The 26944-nt window shown below is 35.9% G+C and overlaps 1 protein-coding gene across 1 annotated transcript in view; it reads right to left on the bottom strand.

Moving 5' to 3' along the window:
* nid2a (nidogen 2a (osteonidogen)) overlaps positions 1-26944 on the bottom strand; it is an 88761-nt gene that overhangs the window by 49296 nt on the left and 12521 nt on the right. Inside the window, 6 exon segments of the mRNA XM_056476622.1 lie at positions 3055-3282; positions 5773-5973; positions 6300-6545; positions 11009-11158; positions 14115-14596; positions 16604-16845. Coding sequence (XP_056332597.1) covers positions 3055-3282; positions 5773-5973; positions 6300-6545; positions 11009-11158; positions 14115-14596; positions 16604-16845 — 1549 coding nt within the window.

Genomic DNA, 26944 nt, shown 5'->3' with positions numbered 1-26944 from the left:
CAAAAAGGGCTTACCCACAAGGAAATAACCTGTATGAGGATATATGTGCAATTGTGCATAAATGAAACCTACTGTATATGCAGTATGTATGCACATATATGATAATATATACACTGCATATATGCGTACATATACATATATATATATATGCCACATATAGGCAAAATTGAGGTGAACATATGTGCATATACAGGCCCTATAGATCTCCTGTATTGCTTCTTATAAGCCCTATAAGTACATACAAGATTTATCTCCTATATAGCTCACATCTCACTTTGGCAACCGTCATACATGATGTCTAGCTCATATTTTCAATTATCAAGGCAATAACTAAGAACTTTAAAAAAATGCAAAAAACTTATATATGTATGTTCGAACACTTGAAATTGCTATCACATGTAATTGGCATGTTATGGAATTTAACTATGGCAAATAAGTGAGAGCTGGCTACACCTAATATTAGCCTAATTAGTGAATCTCATTCAAACTTTTCCTGATCACATTTGACCCCTAAATCAAAAATACAATCTAAATGCAGTAATATTATTCTCAATGATCATAGCCTGTAGAGAAGTAAAAGTATTTCAATAGTAACCCACATGGAAAGAACCTATATAAACATATATGTTTTAATATAGGTTTTAATTTATCTGAAATATTTAAAATTGCATGTTTTTCTATATTAGATGCACATGGGGCTTGACATTAACAACCGCCAGCCCGCCAAACGTGGGTAGATTTGAGCTTTGCCGGGTTAGACAGCCACCGCCACAGCTACTTTGGCTGTTTGAAAATAAATTAAAAATTACAGTTTTCGACAAAAAAGATGGCCCAATATGCGTGCAAATGCCATCTTAGAATCGAGAAGCAGCGCGACTGACAAAAATAATTGTTTGCACAAGCAAAAGAAAGCAGGTGAATACCAAACGAGAGGATGATCACTCGCGCTAACAGCGGATGTGATGTGCGCTCCCGTTTCCTTGCGTGAAGCAACCATTCTTAGAAATGCAACTGGTGTGATCGGATCTCTTTCAAATAGACTAGACAAAAAGTTATGCTCATGTACCCACAGTCTTGCAGCTTTCAAGAGCTCCAAATTTGTCTTTTTGTAAGCAGCACCTGTTTCTTTCACTTTAACCATTATTTGAACAGATTATTAACTGGCCTAAAGTTAACCGTGTGCATGTGATCATCCTTTCATTATCACATACGATATGTATGTCTCCGGCTTTTTTTTGCTTACAGTTTTTTTGTTAATATGGTTTAATGATAATTTTTTACAATAACATTGCTTTAATGGGAGATTAACTCCCATATGTGTAGTTAACTGGTGATCTGGGACCTTTACCCAGGACAGATTACTGTGCATAGTTTTAGATACATGACAATAATTATTTTTTAAATGTCAATTGTAGTTTTGTTTATTTAAGAAATGTTTTGTTAAATAAAAAGTACATGTATACAGCTATATTTAGCTTGTTTTGACATTTAAACTGTGTGGCTAAGAAATAATTATTTATTTATGTCTTGTGTGGTCAGAGGTAAATTTGGTAAATCCTTCATTTTGAGCTCTGAAAAGTCATGTGAAATAAAAACTGTAATATGACACTATGAAACCATGATCCTTTCCCAGAGATGGGTTGTGGCTGGAAGGGCATCCGCTGCGTAAAACATGTGCTGGATAAGTTGGCGATTCATTCCGCTGTGGCGACCCTGGATTAATAAAGGGACTAAGCCGAAAAGAAAATGAATGAATGAATGAAACCATGACCCATTTGCTCATGCTCATTGAGCAAGCTCATACACGACACACAAACAGTTAAATGAATGAGGCATGTGGAAATCTAAATCATGTCATTTTAGCAAGTCAAAGTCAAATTTACACATATAAAATATATTTTCACAACAACTAAATTGTGGCTAGTGAAAATGGTGAGTGGCTAGTAAATGTTGGAAAACTACTAGCCACAGTGGCTGGTGATCAAAAAAGTTAATGTCAAGCCCTGTATGTACATATATAAAAAATCTGTGAAACCAATTTCAGATACCAGAACAATGTGTTCACAGATACATGTGTTTTTTACATTTTTTTAAAAGTTAGGTCTTAGTTATTGCCTTGATAATTGAAAATATGAGCTAGGCATCATGTATGACAATTGCAAAAGTGGGATGTGAGCTATACAGGAGACAAATCTTGCATGTACATACAGTATAGGGCTTTCAAGAGTTCACACTTAGCTGATGATTGATAATAAAGCATGTTTGGCATGCTGTTCCAGGAGAGAGCCCTGAGCCCAGAATATCCTTGAGCCCGGGGCTCCCTCCCGTTTGGAGGGCGAGAGGAGAGTTTGAACTCGAGAACTCCCCTACTGTGAACTGCTGATATATATATCTGACTAAGTTTTGAAGTAGTCAGTTTATCTAAGGTGCATGTCTTTAAACGGTGGGAGGAAACCGGAAGACCCAGGGAAATCCCAGGGAGGACATGCAAACTCCGCACAGAAAAGCTGAAAGGCCCGGAGAGGGCCAAGCCAGTGGCGTTCTTGCTGTGAGGCAACAGTGCTACCCACTGGGCCACCATGCCGCCCTATCAGAGAAGGGGAGGAGTTGGGGTGGAAGGGGGATTCTTCAAAACGAAGATGGCTGGAGTAAAAAGCTCTTGTAATTTATAGTGTGTCAGTATTCATCTGATTGGTGCAATATGCGGAGTTAATGTGGTACCAGCTGTGTTCAATTATAAGCACGTGATCCTCTCGAAATTAGTTTATAAATAAACCACACTATATGAAAACGGCCAATTTTATATGTCACATATATTAAAAACCTACATCAAAACCTATATTGAAACATATGTTTATATAGGTTCTTTCCGTGTGGGTAAAATATATGCTAACAGTCTTAGAAGAATAACCCCCCAACACCCCCGCCCCCAGCCCCCCAAAAATAGCACTACTTTTGTTTCATTGTGACTTGGCAGGAACATTCAGCACATTCAAATCACAGAATTTAATTGTGAGCAGTTAAGAGGATATGATAACTGTGCTGGACGCTCACCTCCAAGTGGTCCGATCTTGTTGGTGATGGCGTATCGAAGGATGCGCTCCTCTCTGACGTACATAACAAATACACGCTCCATCTTCAGCTCCAGCGTCTCCAGTCTGCTGCGGGGCCCATGACTGCAGTCCCTGTATGTGATGTTCTGCTTAACTTGGAAAGTGAAGGTTTCTGCTCCGTTTTCAGCTGACACGACTTTGAACTCACGTACCGATGTGGAAGTAATCACTGAGAACAGGGAAAAAAACAGGCAAGAGTTTAGAAAACAATTCACAACAATCTCCGGGCATCAGTTCAAGACTCAAAATCCCACAGGTTGAGCAATCTCATGTTCAGCGATATCAAAAACTGCTTTTATTTAGGGTGCATCAAGAGCAGACACAGATGAAAGAAAACAGAAGAGACAGGAGGCATCACAAGATGTCAATGTTTTAGCTCACTTTTATTTATTTTTTAATAACCAAGTCATTCATTAAAATGACATCAGCTATTTTTTTATGCTCAATAAATTCAAAACAAGGGTTTACTATGAAACTTTTAGTAAAATCGCAATTATTTAGAACATTATTTATTTAAATGTGTAATTCTATAAAGATATAGTACAGCATGTAAGTTACCTGTGAGGTAGGGCTGTGCGATTTGGGGGAAAATATCTAATTGCGAACTTTTTTTCCAACAGATATTGCGATTTCGATTTGATTTACGATTTAATTCTGTAGTCAAGCCTCAGCTCAATATTCTGTATCGTACCTTCTTACTGCTAAAATGCAGAGTGTTGAAACTGAAACATATTACCAACTTCCAACTTCTAATCAAATTTGTTTATAAATATTCAGAAATTGAACACTGATTTTTCTCTAGAGCAAACAGTAGTGAGTTATGGCATTAGTTATCTCCTGGTGCCTTCGTAATGTTTTTCATATGGGGCTACAGCTGCACACAACTCTCAAATTGTACTTTGCTGTTGCTCACTACTAGATTGAGTGTCACTAGCAATACTTTTAGTTAAATCTTTAGCAAGAAAATCCTCATATAGTCGCCTGTGATGCTTTCTTAGGTCCTGGTTGTTGTATTTCAAAACAAAATGTGGCAAAAATTCTGCAACAGCTCTTACAAATGACCAGTTTTTATTCGGTGTCTGAAACTTTGAAACCAAAATATTCCCATATTACCGACATGCTGTTTTTCTTTGATATAAATTAGTCCATTAATGCTTCTGAAGTGGCAGACGCCATCATCTCAGTTGTGCACGCTTTCCTGTTTATTTGTTTCATTGTGGGCGTTCCGCATAGTTTGATCGCACAATTCTGATTGGGCAGAACAAAAGTGTGCTCACTCAATTGGCTAGTAAGACCGTCACACACAGACGGCAGTCACGCATTTGCTCTGGGTGGGAGAAATTATACAATACCTATATATTTCACATCGCAGCCTCTTGCGATTAGCTAATTGCAACTTTTCAAATCGCGATTGCGATTCGATTTCAATTAATCGTACAGCCCTAATGTGAGGCAAATCTGATTTTTTTTGCACCATTATTTATTAGTAGGCAAATTCAGAGCCCATCATTCAGACTATTTTTTACTTACAGTATGTAAATGTGTTGTGTTTAAATATATATTTATTTTATTTTTATATTCATTTCAGCAATGTTACAGAATAATGTAAAATTGTTTTGATGATTTAATATATTTTGATTGACCAGTATTAAATTTTTTGACTATTAATAGGTAAATTAAATGTGAGTCTTACTGTAGCTGTGTTTACCAACCAAGTGGTTCTAATTGGATTAGAATTGTAACCCTTAAATACAAGTTAAAAAGTATTTTTTAATGCATGAGTTAGGCTTTCAATTCACTTTCAATTTCTACATAAATCGGCAGATTTTCTTTTATTTTCTTTTATTACAAAGTACTGTGCCGAAATAGCTAAAAAAATAAGTCAAAAAAGATTTTGTCTGGCCCTGGTTATCAGTGTCACACTTTTTGGTTTTTCAGATTTCATTCTAATAAGCTGACTTGGTGCTTAAGAAATATTTGATGGATTGATTTTCTCATAAACACTTTTAGTACGCCGGTAGAACCACTTTTCCGAATTTCCATTGCCAATCTTACCCAAATGTAATGGTTTATTTTGGATCAATGTTAAATTTCCACAACCAAAGCAGAGCCACAGGGATTAGAAATAGACTAGATTGACCTCTCCCCAGATCCAAAGTTTTTATTCTTTCAAAAAAGTCTTGATGCAAAACATTTTTAAAAACAATCAAATCGTGCAATTCATTTTTATAACTCTTATTTCAGTTTAAAATAATAAAATAAAATTAATGATTAGGCAGCACAGTGGCTCAGTGGTTAGCACTGTCGCCTCACAGCAAGAAGGTTGCTGGTTCGAGTCCCAGCTGGGTCAATTGTCATTTCTGTGAGGAGTTTGCATGGTCTCCCCATGTTCGTGTGGGTTTCCGCCGGGTGCTTCAGTTTCTCCCACAGTCCAAAGACATGTGCTATAGGTGAATTGAATGAACTAAATTGGCCGTAGTGTATGAGTGTGTGTGAATGAGTGTGTATGGGTGTTTCCCAGTACTGGGTTGCGGCTGGAAGGGTATCTGCTGCGTAAAACATATGCCAGAACAGTTAGCGATTCATTCCACTATTCCACAAATAAGGCACTAAGCCGAAAGAAAATGAATGAATGAACAAATAACGATTTTTCTCTTACATGAAGGGTAATACTGGTAGGTGTCCTTAAACGGCTCCATCTGCACTGTGGCACCAGGAGGGATGAAGGGAACGCTGCCCTGTAAATGAGTGTCCACATTGAGGTAGTTCTGGTTATCCAAACCTGTGGCTGTCTGGACGATGCTGAGACGCTGGTTACCAGGAGAGAAGGTCACATCAGCACGCCGAACGAATTCAGCACCTGCGAAACAGAAATGTTGCTTTTAAAGGTCCTTAAAGAGCCGTGTTGTGGCTCACTCATTTTACTGCAGACAAATATTATTAAGTCACCAAATAAGATCCAGATGGGGGTTGTGACCCTTGTAATGGTGCTTGATGAACATTTGGGTGTTTTTCCAAAAAAGAGAAAGCGTATTATTCTACAACGGAGCACCTGACTTGAATTAGAGGAATATTAGACTCTATTAGTGAGAACAAAACCTCCAAGCATAAAATCCCCCAGCAGGAGGCCATATGTTTTAACAAACACCATTAAAGAGGCAGAAGATGAGATCATGACGGCCTTACCGGTGATACTGAAGCCATTAAGGCTGTTTGGCAGCTCCAGGGCGAAGAGCCAACCAAACAGACCTCCGATGGGGGCCACGGGCATGAGGGCCCAGCCTGCCGGCTCCGGCACCTCACTGATAGCGGTGTATGCTCGTCCATCGCCCACCACGATATAGGCATGCAGGTCGATGTTTCCCAGATCCACTGCCGTCCCACCAACTAGAACAGTCCCTCTGACTTTTCCATTCACACGCTGAGGTGCACCTGAGGACAAGATGAGAGCAAAATCATGAAAATAAAGCTCAGAATCATCTTCAAATAAGAATCAACTAAAAACTGTTTTGACACTGGGAATACCAGAATTTGAGAACTACTAGAATGACCATAATGGTCATACTTACCGTTCTCACATAAGACTTCATATTGTCAAGTCATATTTACATTCAAAGCTTCTACTGAGATAATAAAATTTAAAGGGGTGGTCCAAAGTGTATTTTTAAGGCTTGGTTGTGTTTATAAGATGCAAAGCGATGTGTGCTCATAATTCACTTGTAGAAAATCACATTATTTTTCCATATATCTTACTTTAGTTATGTACAGCTACTCTGCTAACATGAAAATGACAATCATATTTCCTAGTCCCCCTAGAAATGTATACTTAGGCTAATGATAGACCACCCGCAAATGTCAAAGACTCATTCTGACTTTCTCAAGCAGAGGAGAATTGTTTTTGCTATATTGAATATGCTGTTTTGAAAGACATATCTGAGGTAAAGTTAGGTTTTTGCCAACAGAAGGTTGTGTTTTTTCTTACTTTTCAGTAAGTTGCTAGACAATAAAGAAATCCATATTTAAAGTCACTAGGAAAAGTAGCAGACAAGGCTGCTGAAAAAAAAAACTGCTTATATCAAACTGAGCTGGTTGGCTGGTTTTAGCTGGTCATCTATCCTAGATTTATAGGGGTTTTAGCCATTTCCAGGCTGGTTTCAGTCATTTTTAGCCTGGTCTTAGCTTAGATGACCAGCCTAGCCAGACTGGGAGCTCAGCCAAAACCAGCTATGTCCTGCTTAAACCAGGAAGTTCAAGCTGGTTTTAGCTAGTCATTTCCCCAGACTGACTAGCTAAGAGCAGCCTGGAAATGGCCAAAACCCCTCTTAAACAAGGCTGTCAGATGGTCTAATCCAGGGGTGGGCAAACTCGGTCCTGGAGGGCTTGTGTCCTGCACAGTTTAGCTCCAACCCTAATCAAATTCACCTGCCTTTAGATTTATAGTGATCTTGAAGACACTGATTAGCTTGTTCAGGTGTGTTTGATTAGTCCCTCCAGGACCAAGTTTGCCCACCCCTCTATGCTAAACTGAGCTAAACATTCTCCCACCAGACCCAAAGATAGGCTGAATGGATTAAAAAATGGTAAAACTCAACTGTTTACATCTAAGGGAGTTATAAAATGAGCCTATTATCAAAAAGGAGTGTTCCAGTATCCCAGTATCAGTATTTGGTGGTATAACTGTGACTTTATAAAATAACTGTGTCATTTTGTGAAGAAAAGAAATGCTCTAACAGATATTATTTTTATTTGAAACATGAAAGAAATGTTATCTGTATATAATAACAAACATAAGATTTCACTCGAATCCACTCAGTTATTTCTTCAGTTTTTCTCCCAAACATCTCCCAAAAGCCACAATTCCTCCAGTTACTCAGCTGTTTCAGAGAGGTTTTCCCTCTTCACCGCCTCCCTCACCGGCCACACAAAGATCCTACTGTATACATGCATATCCAACAGCTGAGGAAGCTTTTCCACTGAATATTTTCTCTCAGACACAAACGTCTGTCATTCAGCAGAAGCCAGACGTGCCACTTTCCAACAAGGCTCAAGTTTTCTTTCACATGTAGGCCTGTAGAGGATGTTCGCAGGTAGATTACAGTCATTCAAAAAGCCAATCTGATGTCACCGTCTTGAAAAGCTCCTGTTACTCAAGCCCCGCCGAATGATTCACTAGGGAATTCCTGTCAGCTTTTCCAAAAGATCAAGTGTTTCCGACATAAAAACCTCCCACAAAATTGGCATGCCGGCCACAGCTATTAACAAAGAGACTGTGAAAGGACTTGTGGGTATTACCGCAGCCAGTTAACACAAGTGTTCACCAATTACACGCAATTAGCAACCATTCAGCACGCAAGCAGTCAGTAAAAAAAACAATCCCACGTCGCAGTTCACCTAGTTATACTACACCAGTATGTACAGTACTCTTTCCATGAATAAATGTACATATTTTTGAATGTGAAACAAAAAACTAGGCAAGCTTTGGAAACTACGACTACTTTACAAACTATTTCTAGACTTCTGTTGCTTAGTTATAACCCCTGACAATCATCCTGTCACTTCCTCCACCTTTCTTTTATAAATAATTTCCAAAGCATATGAGGCAATAAAATTATGCAATAATTCCAAGCAATAATTATGTATTCAAAAGTTTATTTATGTAAACATTATAAACTCTATTCAAAGGTTTACATACATATATATATATATATATATATATATATATATATATATATATATATATATATATATATATATACACACATACATACACGCATACATATACATATATACATATACATATATATATATATATACTGTATATATATATATATATAAAAAACATGTCAGATGCGTGAGACCATTATGATTATAAGATTGTTATGAACCATAATACAATAATAATAATTAATAATATAATATGTAACTATTTTAATATTATAATACATAATTATATTATAAACAGTTACATGTTATATTATTAATAAACAAATATTATATGTATTATATTATAATTATACTAAAATTCTAGAATTATATATTAATTTAAACAACAGTTCAGTCTGTATCTTGAATCTGATTGGCTGATAGCCATGCAATATTCTGCAAATAACAGCGCTCACCCTTCACCCTTGTGTATTACTCCACCCACATACAATGACAAGCAGAGGACACTCTACAGTTTGACTAATATTACTGCTGTTGGGCAACATAATGTACTTTTGAGGCTTTTTTAGGTGAGAATGTGGTTGTTTAGATTGCAACTATACAGTTTACTTTCAAGGATAGTGCCTATTTTAAATATTTATAATTTCCAAGATACAGCATGTCGACATCCATCAGCCTGTCATACTGAGCAGAGCAAAGATGGTTGACATTCTACAGCAAGATGGTGATAGAGACCGCATAATAAACCCTTAGAGGAGAAAAACTCAGCATACATATCAAGCTACAGCTGATCAAATCATTATAAAACAGGTAAGTTACATTCTAAGACGATCTCTCTCTTTTGTATGTTGTAGTGCTGTTTTTACACCATAGTAAACTGGTAGTGTTTGCTGTGCTTTGGCTTTTTTGGGGGTTAATTATACTGATAATCCGATTGCAACAGAGAAATACTGGGAAATCTCTGTAGACTGATGGCATTTCATGGCCTTCTGCCTTATAATCTTAAAATGTGAGCAAAATCACCTGTTTTGTCACCACTTTAGACATTACGTTAGAGTATCATTCAAATACTAGCTTTGAGGTACTAAGTTTGAGGTAGCAATGGTTTCTGCTGTTCTGACATCAGCTTCAGATGTAAATAAATGGTGGAGGAAAGTAGTTCCTCATACAAAAGCATTTTTAGACTCTCCGTGTTTGATTTTCTTTTTTATGCACACGATTATGCCACTGAACTGTTGTATAAACGCAACATCACACTCTTAACAGTACGATGTGGCTGTATATTGCTGCTACTCGTGTGATATTGCTCCTATATATAATGTTTGTTTGTTTTTTGCATCCAAAGCCATGCACCTAATTCTCTCCACTTAAGCTTTGGTCTAAGACATATGCCATGTTTGTAGTTTTTAACAATTTTACCTGTGTTTGTAGTTCTAACTTGCAGTGTATTGTGGCCAATATTAGTCATTGGCATGTACATAAATTTCTACCTGAAATAGCAGACCATGGTGAAACTTTGTGATTTTAACATACCACAATTTGGGACACACATTATTTTTTAGATATTGTTTAGGATGGAAGCGTCACGGTGGCGCAGTGGGTAGCATGATCGCAGCAAGAAGATTGCTGGTTCGAGCCGCAGCCTGGGTCAATTGGCATTTCTGTGTGGAGTTTGCATGTTCTCCTCATGGCCATGTGGGTTTCCTTTGGATGCTCTGATTTCCCCCACAAATCCAAAGACATGTGGTATAAGTGAATTGAGAGGGCTAAATTGTCTGTAGTGCATGCGTTTGAATGAGTGTGCATGGATGTTTCCCAGTTTTCCAGTGCAGCTGGAAGGGCATCCGCTTATGCTGATTCATTCCGCTGTGGCGACCCAAGATTAATAAAAGGGACTAAGCCTATAAAATGAATGAATGAATGTTTAGGATGGATAGTTGGGACACAAGCAGCTCAAGTTTAGATTGGAAGACGAGACCAGATCCAACAGAAAATAACTGCACGCAAACCAGCACAAAGTATCTGCCGAAATCCAAATGTTATCACCAAATTCCTTTGCGATACAAAAATATACATCTTTACCCTCTTAAAAATACTGTGTTGGAAAGAAAAACACTGGTAATAAATCCCCAGAGGTGTCCTGCCAGTGTTGTTCATGCTTTCAGCACACGGTCATGTTATGTGTGGCTTTTACAACAGCTCTTTTTACTGCATCTCTGGTGGAGTCTTACCGTTTGGCAGGCAGTGGCGGCCGTTGCCGTAAAAGCCGGAGTTGCAGTGACAGCAGAAGCCGGTGGAGTGATCTGTGCAGTGAGCGTTCAGACTGCACTGCTGCTGGAAACGCTCACACGTCTCTTTATTATCTGTCGAGTAATGGATCACTACGGGACAGAGGCAGAAGCACAGAGAAAGAGCTCTTGAATAGGGTAGGAAAGGCAAATTCGTTCAGTGTACAAGTCATTGGTTAAATTCCTACATGATCTGAGGTGCTCTGGATTGTCTAGACAGATATTTATTCTGAGAAACTGGAAATGCAAGTCACAATACATGAATACTTGTATGAATAATGTATTGGTGTATTTTGAGGTTTACATAGTAGCAATGCAAGCTTTGCTATTTATCTGTATTATAAGAAACAAAGAAAAAGACTGGTGTAATCTGTGACGTTTAGAACATTTTGTGCTCCTTTGCTAACAATAAATATATATTTTATATGAGTTACCCAGCTATTTTGTTTACATTTTGCCTTTTGCTAAACTCTGTCTCCTGAAAACATAATATTAATTTAAATGCGCACATGAATTGTTAAAAATGTATTGGATCATTTTTATGTTAATTCTGAGTATATTACTACAATGACTGAAAATTAAACAAAATACAAATAACTATCTTGTATTGATTAATGTACTTTATATATAACAATGTATATCAGGGGTGTCCAAACCTTTTCGTATGAAAGGCCAAAAATCAAATATCATTGAGATATACCAAACTATTTACATTAGAGTTGCCATGGGTAATTTCATAATTTATTTTATAATATTTCAAAATGAATAGAAAACATGAATCGTATTAATTAATGCAGTATAACTTTTCAATTATAACTTATTGCAATAAAAACATGAACACATTTATAACACAGTGGAGTTCAATGCTGAATACACTCGTCAAGCAGAATCTGCCTTTGTCTTGATTTGCTCTCCAAAGTCTCTGCATTGTCCTCTATCCATCGGCTGACCGATGTAATGGGTATGGTGATATGGGTGATTTGTACATTTTAAACTAAACTACAGCATTTCAATTGAAACATTAAATTTCAGTTTGCTTTTTTTTTTGTAGCTTAACAATAAAACAAACAAATAAAAAGTTATGTTAAATTTGAAAATCTCTAAACCATCCCCATTATTCTCCCTCTCTTCTCAGATGAGATAGTGGGCCAAATCAAAGGTAACCATGGCCCAAGTTTAGGCATCTCTGATGTATATACATGTACAATAAATAATACTGCATAGTTATGTGCATTTTGTTTAAAACATATGTGCATATAGATTTGTGGATAATTTTTATGATAATTCTGAATTTATTACTACTATTACTGAAAATGAAACAATGCATATATACATATTTACAGTGCTCAGCATATACAAGTACACCTCTCACAAATCTCTCATTTAAATGAATATTTCCTATAGGATGCTTTACAATATTATATTTGTGCATATACAATAAATTAGTCAGTACTTAAGCCAAATCGGGAGCTAATCTAACAAAATAAGTTATGATAACGGTCCAAAAACTAGTACAGACAAATTTATTTTATAGAAAAATATTAAATAGAAAATTTAAAAAAGCGAAATTCAAGAAAAACAAAAAATGTTTAAACTTTGGTTGAAATTTTGTAGGTTGTATTTTATTTTTGAAATATTTGGCATGAATTTAAATGTATTATCTTTCTATTTCTAAAGATGTTCTGACTAAAATATTATTTTAATAAATAGATCTGTTTAATAAATCTGTTTAGTTTAAATGCACCAAAATACATTGCCTATATTAATTGAGAAATAGATAAAAATATTCAACTTTTATTTACTAAATGTTTGTTTATTTGCTATGTAAATGTTTTTTGTTGCTATGTAAATTGCTATTAGTAAATGTTTATTTACTAAATGTTTATTTACTAAATATTCAACATTTATTTAATAAATGTAAATGTAAACTTCAAAATGGGGTGTACTCAGCTATGCTGAGCACTGTACATACATACACACTGTAAAAAAACTCTGGTTGCCTTAAACTTTTAAGCTGAATCAAATTAACTTTATGAGTCTATTGAACTTATATTATGTTAAACTGACTTAAAACAGGTTGCGTAACTTAATAACTTTGTTTTAACTTTTAATAAGTTAAATAAGTTCAATAAGTTACAATAATTAAAAAAACATATGCTGTCTTGACAAATTGTTCATGTATTTTTTACAGCATACATTCTAACTTACTGTACACATATTTAAAGGATTATTGCATTTATTGTTTAGATATTTATTAAAAGTATTACTGCAGTAGTAGTATTATGGAATAGAACTAATAGTTATTTATTGTAATTTATTTTTGTGTAATAAATAATAATAGATGGTTATATGCATTTTGTTTAATTATATATTTATTTGTTTACAAATATGTTTAATTTAATATTTATATTTCACATGATTTGCTTTATTACATATATTTATACTCTCCAAAAACAGCTGCTAGACTAGGATACTACGAATGGTCAGTAACATTTTAGGGCGGGGTTTAGAAAAGTTTACATTTGCAAAGCTTTGTATACAGTTGAAGTCGAAATTATTAGCATTTCTGTGACAATTTCCTAAATGATGTTTAACAGAGCAATGAAATTTTAACAGTATTTCCTATAATATTTTTTTTCTTCAGGAGAAAATCTTATTTGTTTTATTTCAGCTGGAATAAAAGCTTAAAAGCTTTTTTAAGACCATTTTAAGGTCAACATTATTAGCCATCTTAAGCAATGTTTTTATTCGATTGCCTACAGAACAAACCATCCTTATACAATGACTTACCCAATTACTCTACCTTGCCTAATTAACCTAGTTAAGCCTTTAAATTGCACTTTAAGCTGTATACTAGCATCTTGAAAAATATCTAGTTGAATATTATGTACTGTCACCATGGCAAAGATTAAAGAAATCAGTTATTAGAAATTAGTTATTAAAACTATTATGTTTATGTGTTCAGAGTTGAATTGGGGGGGAAATATACAGGGGGCTAATAATTCTGACTTCAACTGTATATCAATAATGATTACAGATTAATCCTCACCTCCAGAATCAAAGTCTACTTTCTCCTCAACACTGAACACCTGGCCATCAGAAGGGTGAGTTGGGATGTCCTTCGCGCGATTCGGGTACACCTGCAGAATAGCATGTTTTGGTAAGGGCCACTGGGGCTGAGTGTTGTCCTCAGGTTGAACATGATGAGGATCCGGCTGGGGAAGATCTTCTGGACCCGACACTGAAGGCTGCAGTGGAGACTGACCCAGGGGAGTCTCCTGGTTTAGACGCTCCAGCAGAGAGGAGTCCGACTCAGGCTCCAGAAACTCTGTTGTTGTGGGATCCTGAAAGTCTGGGTCGATGGGATCGTACTCCTCCTCGTCTGTGTAGTCTTCATCAGGGAACACAGTGTCCAGGACAGCGGGAGATTTGCTTGAAACGGCCTCTTGCTGTGCAGGAACGACATTCTGGAAGGAATAAAGGCTTCCAACATGGAAGAGCCAAACTCCGGGCTCTCCTATGTTTCCCTTTCTGAGGAGAGATAAAATGTTAAATTAAAAGCTTTATCATTTTATTCCAACCCTGTAAAAAAATACTGCATCTAGCAAGATCTTGCAGTCTTTTCTAGTCATCTCAACTTGAAAAAAAAATCTATATTAAGTTAAACTTAGGTTAAAAAACTGTAGAAACCTGGTTTCTTATTTAAATTAATATAAAAATATTTGTTGTCCTGACTTTTTGTCATTACATTTTTTACAGTCTAGTAATTATTTAATTTTATAGACCCTTTTCACATTTCCGGCAGTGGAAGTCGTCAAAGTTGGGTAATCTCAAAGAGAAATGAATGGAAGAGTACCAAAAATAAATTTTTTAGGATTCCAATTTGCTCAAATAATAAAAGAAAAACATTTCATGACTTAAAAAAGGGGAAAAAAACTGCAAGACTGATAACGGCAACCAGAAGAGAGAACAGTGTTAAATTTACTGTACTGTCCCATCAACGCAATATTAGAAACAACTAGCTTGGCATTACTATTTTTTTATTTGATGCAAAGATGATATAATACAAAGTATATGAATGTACATATGTTTTTTAATCTAAATATTACAAACTTTTGAGGATTTTAGATTCAGATGATCACTGAAACACGTCATCACCGTCTTGTAAAAAAGCTCTATTGTGAAAAAATACTTTTAATACCTTCACTTTTAATTATTTTTAATTTAATTTATATATATATATATATATATATATATATATATATATATATATATACATATATAATATATATATATATATAGAGAGAGAGAGAGAGAGAGAGAGAGAGAGCTTTATCCTATTTTATATTAAAATATATATATACAGTTGAAGTCAGAATTATTAGCCCCCCTTTTATTTATTTTTTTTTAATATTTCCCAAATTATGTCTAACAGAGGAAGGAAATTTTCACAGTATTTCTGATTATATTTTTTCTTCTGGAGAAAGTCTTGTTTGTTTTATTTCGGCTAGAATAAAAGCAGTTTTTAATATTTTTAAACCATTTTAAGGTCAAAATTATTAGCCCCTTTAAGCTAATTTTTTTCGACTGTCTACAGAACAAACCATCATTATACAATAACTTGCCTAATTACCCTAACCTGCCTAGTTAACCTAATAGGGTATATGCCGAGCTAGTGTTTTTCCCATATTGATAAACTTCCGGTGACCTGTTATTGTGAATTTTTTTCCAATTTATACGGTTCCTTTTACAGTATCAATGCTGTAATGTAATTAAAATACATTCAGTTAAATAAACTTTAGCATTCATTTAGTTGCTCAAGCGTAAAATGAGACAAAAAGTCTTTTACTCGCACGCGCCTGTCAGAATCGGGTAGCGCTGTTGCTTCACAGCAAAAAGGTCGCTGCATAAAACATATGCTGGATAAGTGGTTTATTCTTATGGCAACCCCTGATTAATAAAGGGACTAAGCCGAAAAGAAAATGAATGAATGAATAAAAATACAATTAAATAATTTTGCAATAAATGAACAAATCTATTTGTAAAAAATGTTAATGCTGTGTTCAATGTTTATACACATTGGTTTACACAATTTCTATTTAGAAGAAATTAATACTTGTCAATAAAGGTTGTATGTGAACCTTGTGTTTTACCATGTTACCTTGCTTTTACCATGTTACAAATTACAAACGCCAAAAACATTGATACTTTTGCATTAATGACAATTCTTATTTGGTTACATCATTAGTATGATGTTAATCAGAGAATTACCATATTTTAACCACATTGGAAATTCATTCAGTGTGTTAATGTACAACAACTTGTTACAAAACACATTAAATAAATCATCTTCTTTTGAATTCTAAAACACAAGAGTATTTATGTTTTTAGGCTGCAAATCAGCATATTAAAATGATTTCCAAAGGTACAGGTAAAAACTCCTGCTGTATTGCTGTTACTGTGTTTTTCTTTTCTTTATTTTTTGTATTATCTCTAAACTAAACTCCCATCCTAAAAGGTAATTCCCGCAATGCTTACTGGTACAGGTTCTTGACAGACTGCTCATTGGTGGTGAGGCTGTAATACGGCCCTTCTGTCCGAGAAAAAAGCAAGTAGGAAATCTCTCCTCTGGAAAAGCCCACACGCGCTGGAAGCTCAATTTCAACATTGTAAGACTCTTTGGGCCGTGTCCCAAAAAACTGCAGGCCGTCCTCAGGGTATAGGAAGAGCGCATAAGTGTCCTTCTCATTGTAAGCGAGCACCACTTGGAACGTGTTTACCTAGAAGAAAAAGAAGACCATTAATCAGAGCTCCAGATTTCTGTGCAGAACTTTTAGAAGGCAATAAAAAAGACAAACCACCTGTAAATATTCCATTATATACTGTAAATCTATCTCAAACGGTTTACTAGAGAACTTACTCCCCCCTACTTTTGGACAAAGTGGTCTTTAAGAGATTTATTTCCAGGGATCATCCATCATTGCTGGAAATCTTGACCATCTTGGACTCCAAATATGGCGTTCCTAACAACTGTTTTACTGGCCTATTCATTTAAATGTCTCTCCAACAAGGAGTTTCTCACGTCAGTGCTAACTCTTGTTGTTTTTCACACATTGTTTTATTGCGCTTAACAGGCCGTTACAAACGTTTTTAAAGTTGTCTTGTGTCACTCGTCTTGGTTTTGTCAATTATGTGATCAGATGAAGATCAGAGGTGCAGTTTACAGCTCATTTTGATGCATTTTTGGTATTTTATGATGCAATCACAAGTGTGCGACTCTACATACAGGTGTAAATGAGGTCTGATTTAATATTATTTTACTCTTAACATAAAGCATGTTGCAACTGCAAAATTTTAACTTGTATTTGTAAGATATAAACTTACATAAGCTATAAACAAAGACATAAGCTGTGAAATGTAATCTCAAAATCACAGAAAAAGACAACTCAAAATACAGTAAATATTTCTGCTATATATAACTTTATATAACAGTTCTGTCTGGTTCTCGAATCCGCTGACTACACGTGCACCTCACGAAACGGACGAGGCTTTTAAACTTGACGTGTTCGCCGTTGGGAAATTCTTTAAAACAACAGGGGGTGGTCAAAAGAAACTGATCGTAAAGTCAGACGGATAAACAGAGAAGTGGAAAGTTTCCGGAACTTTGTCATCTTATTAATATCATTCAATATTTTCAAAATAATTATTTTTATAATTTTTCTGAATTATTTTAATGATTATAAAGATTTTTATAACCATTCAAGATTTTTTTAAAATCAACCTTTGATGCATCACTTGCTTTTGTTCATATCTCGGACAGTTCTACCTATTAAAGTTTATTAAAATATTAATGACAACAGAACATGAGTTGCTCTACAAATATATACTACAAATATATATTTTATTAGAGCAAGAATAAAAGCAAAAAAGTACACTTACTAAAAATACAGATGCTTTTTTTAGATTTAGGCCGTGCAACAATTCACACATTATTGTCTGGCTAGTTTCTGTCCTCTTCTTAAGCTAAAAAGGAATAATTGTCCAATATACCTGACCATTATCACCAATTAAGCGTAGAAAACAGGGCATCAGTATATTGTAAACAAATAGGTCTTTCCCATGGCTGTTGCAATTTCTAGCCAAGAATTATCGATCATCTGATTATCTCTATGATCACTGATCATAAAGATGTTGGTACAGTCGTACCTGACAAAATCTCTTCAGTGTTTCATACTCAACTCAAATCAAACGCAGCAGCGCGTGAACTGTTCACCCAAGTTTTAAAAAAATAATGCGCTCCGCCAGCCGAAATCATGTCAAGCGCACCTATAGCAACCTCCGCAAACACATCAATGACGTCACCTTTACCGCGCACACTCAAGCAAACTAGCGGACGCGTCGAGTATAAACCAGGCTTCACAGCCTCTTCACCCTTGTGTTTTACTCCCACTCCCACTCTGCTCGCCCACACAAGTGGCAAGGAGAGGACTACAGTGTGACAAATATTGCTGCTGTTGGACAACATAATAGCTTTTTTAGACGAGAATGTTGTTTTTTAGATTGTAACTATGCAGTTTATTTATAAGGATAGTACCTATTTAAAACATTCAAAGTTTCAAAGATTCAGCGTCGGCGGCCAGCCTGCCATACTGAGCAAAGCAAAAATGGTTGACATTCCGCCACACGATGGTGACAGAGACCGCATAATAAGTCAGGGGAGAAAAGAAGTATATTTATAGTGTATTTGGTGGTGACACATGAATAATACTATTATTATCATCCTTTTACACTTTTTTGTATCCGTCCAAGAGAGCCAAATATTTGCGATCGATTAACCAATGGAAAATCTTCTATCGCTCTGTTTCCTACTGCTGGTTCTGTGTGTGTGATCTGTCACTCACTCAGACAATCTCATGTGCTCTACAGAGACCCACAGAGACGCACCTTTTCTGCCAAACTGCATCCGACCGTAGTTTCTGAATCTCCTAAAATCTCGGGTTTTACTTTTACTTTCTAAATTTGTCGTTATTTGTGTTTGTTTTTGCAGCTGCGAGAGAAACATTAAATGATTAATCATTTAATAAACGATAAACTTTACTATTTACTCGAAGAGAACAAAATGACATCTATAATGGCTGCAAAATATTTGTTAGAAATAGCTAATCAACCAAATTGCCTTCTTTAAATAATCTACACTTTTTATTCTAGTAATCATTATAATTCTTTAGCAAAAATGTCTATTTTTTAATTCATTTTTTTCTGATATTTATTTTGAATTTGCTGTATTTTTTTATTTAATGTTAATATGTTACATACTTTATACATATCTAAAATGCTTTGGCAATACTGTACAAAATGTCATGCCAATAAAGCAACTTTAGAGAGAGAGAGAGAGAGAGAGAGAGAGAGAGAGAGAGAGAGAGAGAGAGAGAGAGAGAGAGAGAGAGAGAGAGAGAGAGAGAGAGAGAGAGAGAGAGAGAGAGAGAGAGAGAGAGAGAGAGAGAGAGAGAGAGCAGTCTTTCCTGTCAGGGGGTGTTGCATGGCTCCTAAATAGCACAAAAGTAAGAGAAATAGTGGATTTCTTTTATTACCACAGCCTTTTTAAAATGTTTTTAACCCATTGAAAAGAAAAGGTTATAACAGTGTCATAATCAATAAAAATATAGTTAAAATTCACATGTAGTTGACCATTTATGTTAAAACGTAAAAGGTGTGTTTCAACCCTACTGAAAAAACAGCCTAAAACAGCCTAAGCTGGTTGGCTGGTTTTAGCTGGTTGACCAGCCTGGTTTTAGAGGGGTTTTGGCCATTTCCAGGCTGGTTTCCAGCCAATTCCAGCCTGGTCTTAGCTGGTTAGGCTGGAAAATGACCAGCTAAAACCAGCTTGACGAGCCTAGCCATGCTGGGAGCCCAGCCAAAACCAGTTATGTCCAGCTAAAACCAGGCTGGTCAAGCTGGTTTTAACTGGATTTTGCTGGTCATTTTCCACCTTGACGAGCTATTACCAGGCTGGAAATGGCTGGAAACCAGCCTGGAAATGGCCAAAACCCCTCTAAAACCAGGCTGGTCAACCAGACTGGTTTAAGCTGAATTTTTCAGCAGGGAATCCGGCTACCACCGCAATTATATTTAAAACCTGTGGGAAGCACTGGTATAACTCCTCCAAAAAAGACAATGAACATGTATTTTAACAATATATTAGACCTATTTTTGTTTTCATGCTAACTTGGAATAGGAGATCTTGGAAAATGCTAACATTAGCCTGATAGCACTGAAAGTCTACTGTACATCCCTCTTTGCAAAACGCCATCCAAAGCCACTTCTCCTGAAAGCATGAACGCTCACTTGACAACATCACATAACATTGAACAGAGACAAAACTTTATAATACAGTTAATAATTACAATAACAAACTCAGGTTGTTGATGTTTATCTGCCATCTGCAACTGTCAAGTAGCTTCCGTGTTTATGTCAATGTTTATTCCTTCGTTCCATTTTCCCGCCGTTTGTTGATGTTTCAGTGTGTCCACCTGTGTCTCACCCCTGTGTCTAATTAGTTCTATTATGTGCTCTCCTGCGTGTATACATATGTTCCAGTGCCTGTAGTAAGTGTCTTTGTTAATAAATACGTGTTTTGATAACACCAGCAATCCAGTGCGACTGTTTAGAGGGTGAAAAAGTGACAGCACCATAGATGTAATACTTAATGAGCAAATTCGGTGCACAGAGGTATGAAATTACATATTTTGACCGGCAAGTAGGTAGGTAGCCTATAGCAGTGTTTCTCAACCACGTTCTCGGAGGACCACCAGCCCTGCACATTTTCTCTGGCTGCGTCTGAAACCGCCTACTACTTAGTAGGTAATGCATTTGAATTTAAATGTACTACTCGACCGTTAGAAAAGTACGTTCTATACAGTATGAATGTGAGCAGTATGAATGGAATTCAGATGTACTACATCCGCCATTTTGTCATCATCACGTGACCTACCTGCGACAGTTGCGTTGCTTCACTATCATTCATGAATTCTCTCGTGGTGCTTGAGATAGCGTAGTGTGCATCCGATGCGCACTTCAGAATCTCGCCGGAAGTAGTAGGTCACCCGGGTACTTCTCACATACTGTTTTTCGAATTCTATGAATTCGGACTTACTACTCGGCTCGCATACTGTTTTTAGTGTACTATATAGTACAGAATTATGTGATTTCGGACACAGCTTATATCTCCTTAACCAAACACACCTGATTCAGATCATCAGCTCATTAGAAGAGACTGAAAGACCTGTAATGGGTGTGACAGACAAAGAAGACATCCAAAACATACAGTACTGGTGGTCCTCTAGGAACGTGGTTGAGAAACACTGGCCTATAGTAATACTCGGGCCGAACGTTTTGATTGGACAGACCTTTCCTTACATTTACATTCTTTACATACGTACATTTGGACGAATTATTTTAATGATTGCTATAAGGACATGAAGAGACTTTCAAACAGCATAACAAAAACTTCTCTGAAGACAGTCCCCTATTCCACCCTTAAATGATTGGTTGACCCAAACATTTAAATACTGTCATGGATTCTAAACATGCACGATTTTCTGTTTTCTGTGTAACATCTGATGTTAAAAAAGGCAGAAACCAAATGTCTTGAGATCCAGGCAAACATTAGAATGGACGTCAATGAGAACCCAAACTGTCTGGATACCAACATTTTTAAAAGTATCTTCTTTTGCATGCGAGAAGAGTCATTCTCAAGTTTGGAATAATATTAGGATGAGTAAACAATCCCATAATTTTAATTTTGGGTGAACTATTATACGCCTTCTAGCAAGACAAACTAATGATGTTCCACTAGCAATATTAAGATGCCCTTCCCCCTTTCAAGCTTGTCACGCACACACACATACAGGCAGAGGATGTGTGTGAAATTCCTCTCCTCTGTTTAGTAATCCAAGCTGTCCCCGAGTGCAGCGATCACCTCCACAAAAAAACAACCCCCAACTCCAGAGAGACAATGCTGCATCTGGCTTTCAGAGGGCCTCAGGCTGCCTCGATCCCCCAGCCTGCATCTCTCCTCGAACCCCTCACCCAGTCCTGCAGCCCTCAGACTCAAACTCCTAATTGCAGGACCACACTGCCTCCGAGCAGCGCAAAAAACACACTCATAAACAAGATTGTTTAAAGATGTGATGGTACAAAAAGAAATATTAGGCCCCCACGGTGCGAGGGGTCTGCAGGGAGAGCTGTGAGACTGTAAACTCACAATTCTGAGAAAGTCAGAATTGCGAAATTCAGAATTGGGAGAAAAATTGGAGTGATTAGCAGTGGTGGAAGGAGTACTGAAAAATCATACTTAAGTAAAAGTATCATTACTTGCCTAAAAATGTAGTGCAAGTAGAGTAAAAGTATCTGTTGTAAATATAACTCCAAGTATGAGTGAAAAGTAGACCTTTCAAAAGTACTCAAGAGTAGTGAGTAGTGAGTATTATGTGTAAAAAGCTGATGCATTTACATGTAATTTGTGGATGTGTGTAAACGTAACATTCTGTAGTTATTGCCCAGCAGGCACACAACGTCATAGGATGTTAATAATAGGTTAGATTTAGGTTGTGATGTCAGGTGACCAAAATTCAATGTCTAGCCAGTGTCTAAGGATTTAGGTTGTGTTAGAAAGTGACCAAAATTCAATGTCGAGTCAACATCTTCAACCAACGTCATATTGACGTCAAATACTGGCATTTATTTGTCAAGTATGGCAACTAAAATCCAACGTCTGATAGACATCATAGTGGTAACATCCACACAACATCAAGGTGTAACATCTTTGGACGTTGATACTTGGTTGATTTTAGGTTGGACGCTGGACATTGACGTCGGCCTGGCGTTGGGTTCTGATGTCAACCCGATTTTCATTTCCAAACAAAATGCAATGTACCCTGATGTTTGGGTACAACGTCAAACTGACGTCATGTTGACTTCTTGTGCCTGATGGGTGTTTAAAGCCATTTCGGTCATCACACAGTACACATCCGTCATCTTATCATCAGTGGCATGCATCTAAACAGTCTCCAGGTCAAGGTGTGTAAAGATTCTGGACAGTTCATTATAAAAAACTAAACTTTTCATAGTATGTATACAGAATACATATAAAACTGGAAGTAGGGTTGCACAACATGTTGACAAATTATCGTTATCGCATAACATCATAGTATAAAGTGGGGAAAATAAGTATTGAACATGTCGTTTTTCCTGGGAATAATATTTCTAAAGGAGCTGTTGACATGGAATTGAACCAGATTTTGATAAAAAAAAAAAGCAAACAATACAAACATAAAAATAGAACAAAACAAAAAAAAAAAATCTGAAAAAATGTTATGTGTAATAAAAATGGCATGACACAAGGAGAAAGTTCTGAAGTGCTGAAACGTATTTAATACTTTATATAAAAGGCTTTTTTGGTGATGGCAGCTTAAAGACGCCTCTCATTTGGAGAATGAAGCCACATGAATTGCTCAGGTGTGAGTTTTTCACAGACTTCAACAGAGTGTAAAAATCTTGATGGTTCTGTGGGTCTTGTCTATCAAATCTGATCTTTATTTTGTATTCTCTATTGGATTCAAGTCAGGTGATTGGCTGGGCCATTCTACAGCTTGATTTTCTTTCTCAAAGAATTTAGTTTTGGATCACTGTCTTGCTGAAATGTCCATCCTGATTTCATCTTCATCATGCTGCTAATGTAGACGTTGGACTGAAGCAGCAGATATTAATTAACAATGACGAAGGGCAGAGGGTTGCTGAACTACTGAGAGATTTCAGCTGCTGTCTGGGCTTTCTACACCTCTCTTTCTTCATATGTTCAATACCTCTTTTCCATGTCATTTTATTATGCATAACATAATTTGTAAACTAATTAGATTTTTTTTTTTTTTAGCATATGTGGATTTCTTTGGCCGCTACCAACATAGTCAACAGCACCTTTAGAAATATGTGTTCTGAGAAAAATGGTGACGTGTTTAATACTTATTTTCCCAGCTTTATGTAATATGCGTAAAGTACAGTCGTATGTTGAAAATACAAATAATACAGAAAGCAGGGTTGCACAATATATCGCAAAATTATTGTTATCACAATCATAATACATATGCGATATAGATATTGCAGACATGTATTTTTTATATTTTATAAATATTACATTTATTTTATGCATTGTTTGTTTATCTAAATTTGACCAGCCAGATGAGGCCTTAACACTATCTTTATCCCCACCTCCCCAGTAGTTGCTGTTCTGCTATTGGCTGGATCAATCCAAAGGTGAACCCAGAGCTGAAAATAAATACTTATGGCAGAAATCAAGACTAGAGAGGAAAATGAAAACAGCCAATCAGACTCAGAATATCTGCCGAGGCTTTCACGGTTTCAAGCTAAATGTTTGCACCTTGACAGTTTTTTAGACAGAATTAGAATTAGATGTGAGAATCTTTATTTTAATATCATTAATTAAATAAATTATTTTAAAACATAGTTAATGAAAACAGCATTTTTCTAAATGTTATACCGCAAGAAATATTGTTATCTGAATACTCATACAACAATATCGCAAATCACATAGTTTTTTAGTATTGTGCAGCTTTAACTGTAAGTTAAATGACAAAAATGTGATATATGAAGTTGGATTTTTGAGAAATTTGTCACAATTATGATTTGTAAACATCGCATTCTCTGCAAAAAGTCAGAATTGTGAGATCTGAGGTCAGAATTGCAAAGAAAAGTCAAATTGTGAGAAATTGTGTCAATTGTACATTCAGAATATTTATAATCAGGTAAATGCAAGAAGTAAACTGAGAATTCCATAATTAAGAAAATTGTGAGTTGTACACTGATAATTCTAAGTAAAAAAATCTGAATTGTGAGATTTATATTTAGAATTACACCTTTTTAAAGTCGGAATTGTGAGATATAGACTGAGAATTGCATAAAATGTCAGAAATAAGATGTAAACTTATAAATAAATATTTATACAATATTTATATGTGGGATAAAACAATTATTAGTCCTTTATTGCATTATTATATTATTATTTTGCAATTCCTATTAACACAATCATGCAAATCAAAAACTTTTAAATTGAGTCCAACATTCATGAAGCCCTTCAATAGGACCTCTGCTGTGAGACAGACAGACATCTGGATGAGGCACAAGACCAGATAAAGTGGTTGAAATCCCAAAGGAAAACAAGATCTCATCCAGAGATTTCCACCATTCAGACCCCCTGGGCTTCAACAAACTCTCAGAGGAGAGACAAAGCGGAAACATAGTAAATCAACTCGAGGATGTGCTTTCTTGAAAACTGCCCTTTGGCCTACAGCTCTTCTATTGCAATCAAGTCAAATTCAGTAAGCAAACATTGCTTAAGATAGTAAACAGTACTTAAAGCGTGCAACTTTTGAGTCAGGAAAGATGACTGCCGTTTGACTTTCCACCCAATAACCCTAAACGAGCCAAACTGCAGGAGGCCAAAAGCATTGAGCCAACAATCACCATTATTATGCATCTAAATGGGGAATATCTATTGTTATGACAGCCAAAATACCATAATAGAATTGTGTATATTCTTTTTGTGGCTTTTATCTTTGACTGTGATGATATTGGAGAAAGAGACAGATTCTAATTTCAATGTCTTGACTCGTGTTATGACTAACCAACGTACAATTTTCAAACAAAAGTAAAGAAAAAAAGTAAAGAAAAATTAATCTGTCATTATTTACTTAAGTGGTTCCAAACATACATGTTTCTTTCATCTGTTGTTGAATGTTGGAAAGCAGAAGTAGCCTTTTGACTACTGATACTACTATCAATGGTCGTTTTTTAACATTCTTCAAAATATCTTATTTTGTGTTCAACAGAAAATAAAACTCTAAACTAAATGTTTAAAAGAACTAACAGTTCGGAACCACATTAAGACAAATAGGGAATAAATGTACATTTTTGGATTAATTATGCCTTGCATAGTTCATCATTTACTCACCCATAACTTGTTGCAAACCAATTTGATTAGATTTTTTCTGTTAAACACCAAAGATGTTTTGAAGAATGCTGGTAGCTGGCACACAATGACTTCCATAGTAGAAAAAATTACTATGGAAGTTGATGGGTGCAAGCTACCAGCATTCTTCAAAACATCTTAAAACCACACAAGAAAGTGTAAATGATGAGGTAAATTTCATTTTTGGGTGAACTATCCCTTTAAGGTTCCAATATACTTCAAGAAAAAGTATATCGAAAATCTGGCTGAAAGAAAGTTAGTTTCAGAAGTTTGCCATAGCACACTTCATTCATTTAGTTTACTTCACCCAATTCACTTAAATTGCATGTTTTCACTGTGGCGAAACCTACATGAACACGGAGAGAACATGCAAACTCCACACAAAAATGTCAACTGGCCCAGCCAGGAATCAAACCAGCAACCTTCTTGCTGTGAGGCTACAGTGCTAACCACTGAGCCACTGTGCCGCCCCCATCAAGAACCGATGTTTGCAATTAAAAACAAACATAGAAAAGCAGCTTAATATTAGAAATTGAAGTGTAATCCTAATTGAAACACACACACTGTAAAGCTGCTTGCATTAACGCAATTTCAACTCATCTCAATTTGTTTGTAAAGCACTTCCAACACGACATGTGGAACCAAAGTGCTGTACAGAAAAAAATAAAAAAACAGAAAATAAAACAGAAAAAACGTGAAAAAGAGGCAAGTTTACAAGACATTTTCAAAAAGCAGCAGAAAAAATATGTTTTTAGCGCACTCTGGAATAAATCTTCGCTGTAAAAAATCTATTAATTAAAATTTCTGTATTTTATGGCTCACATGGTGTTTTCTGT

This window comes from Danio aesculapii, chromosome 17 (assembly GCF_903798145.1).
Source record: "Danio aesculapii chromosome 17, fDanAes4.1, whole genome shotgun sequence".
Taxonomy (NCBI): domain Eukaryota; kingdom Metazoa; phylum Chordata; class Actinopteri; order Cypriniformes; family Danionidae; genus Danio; species Danio aesculapii.
This window is presented reverse-complemented; position numbering and strand designations above follow the sequence as displayed.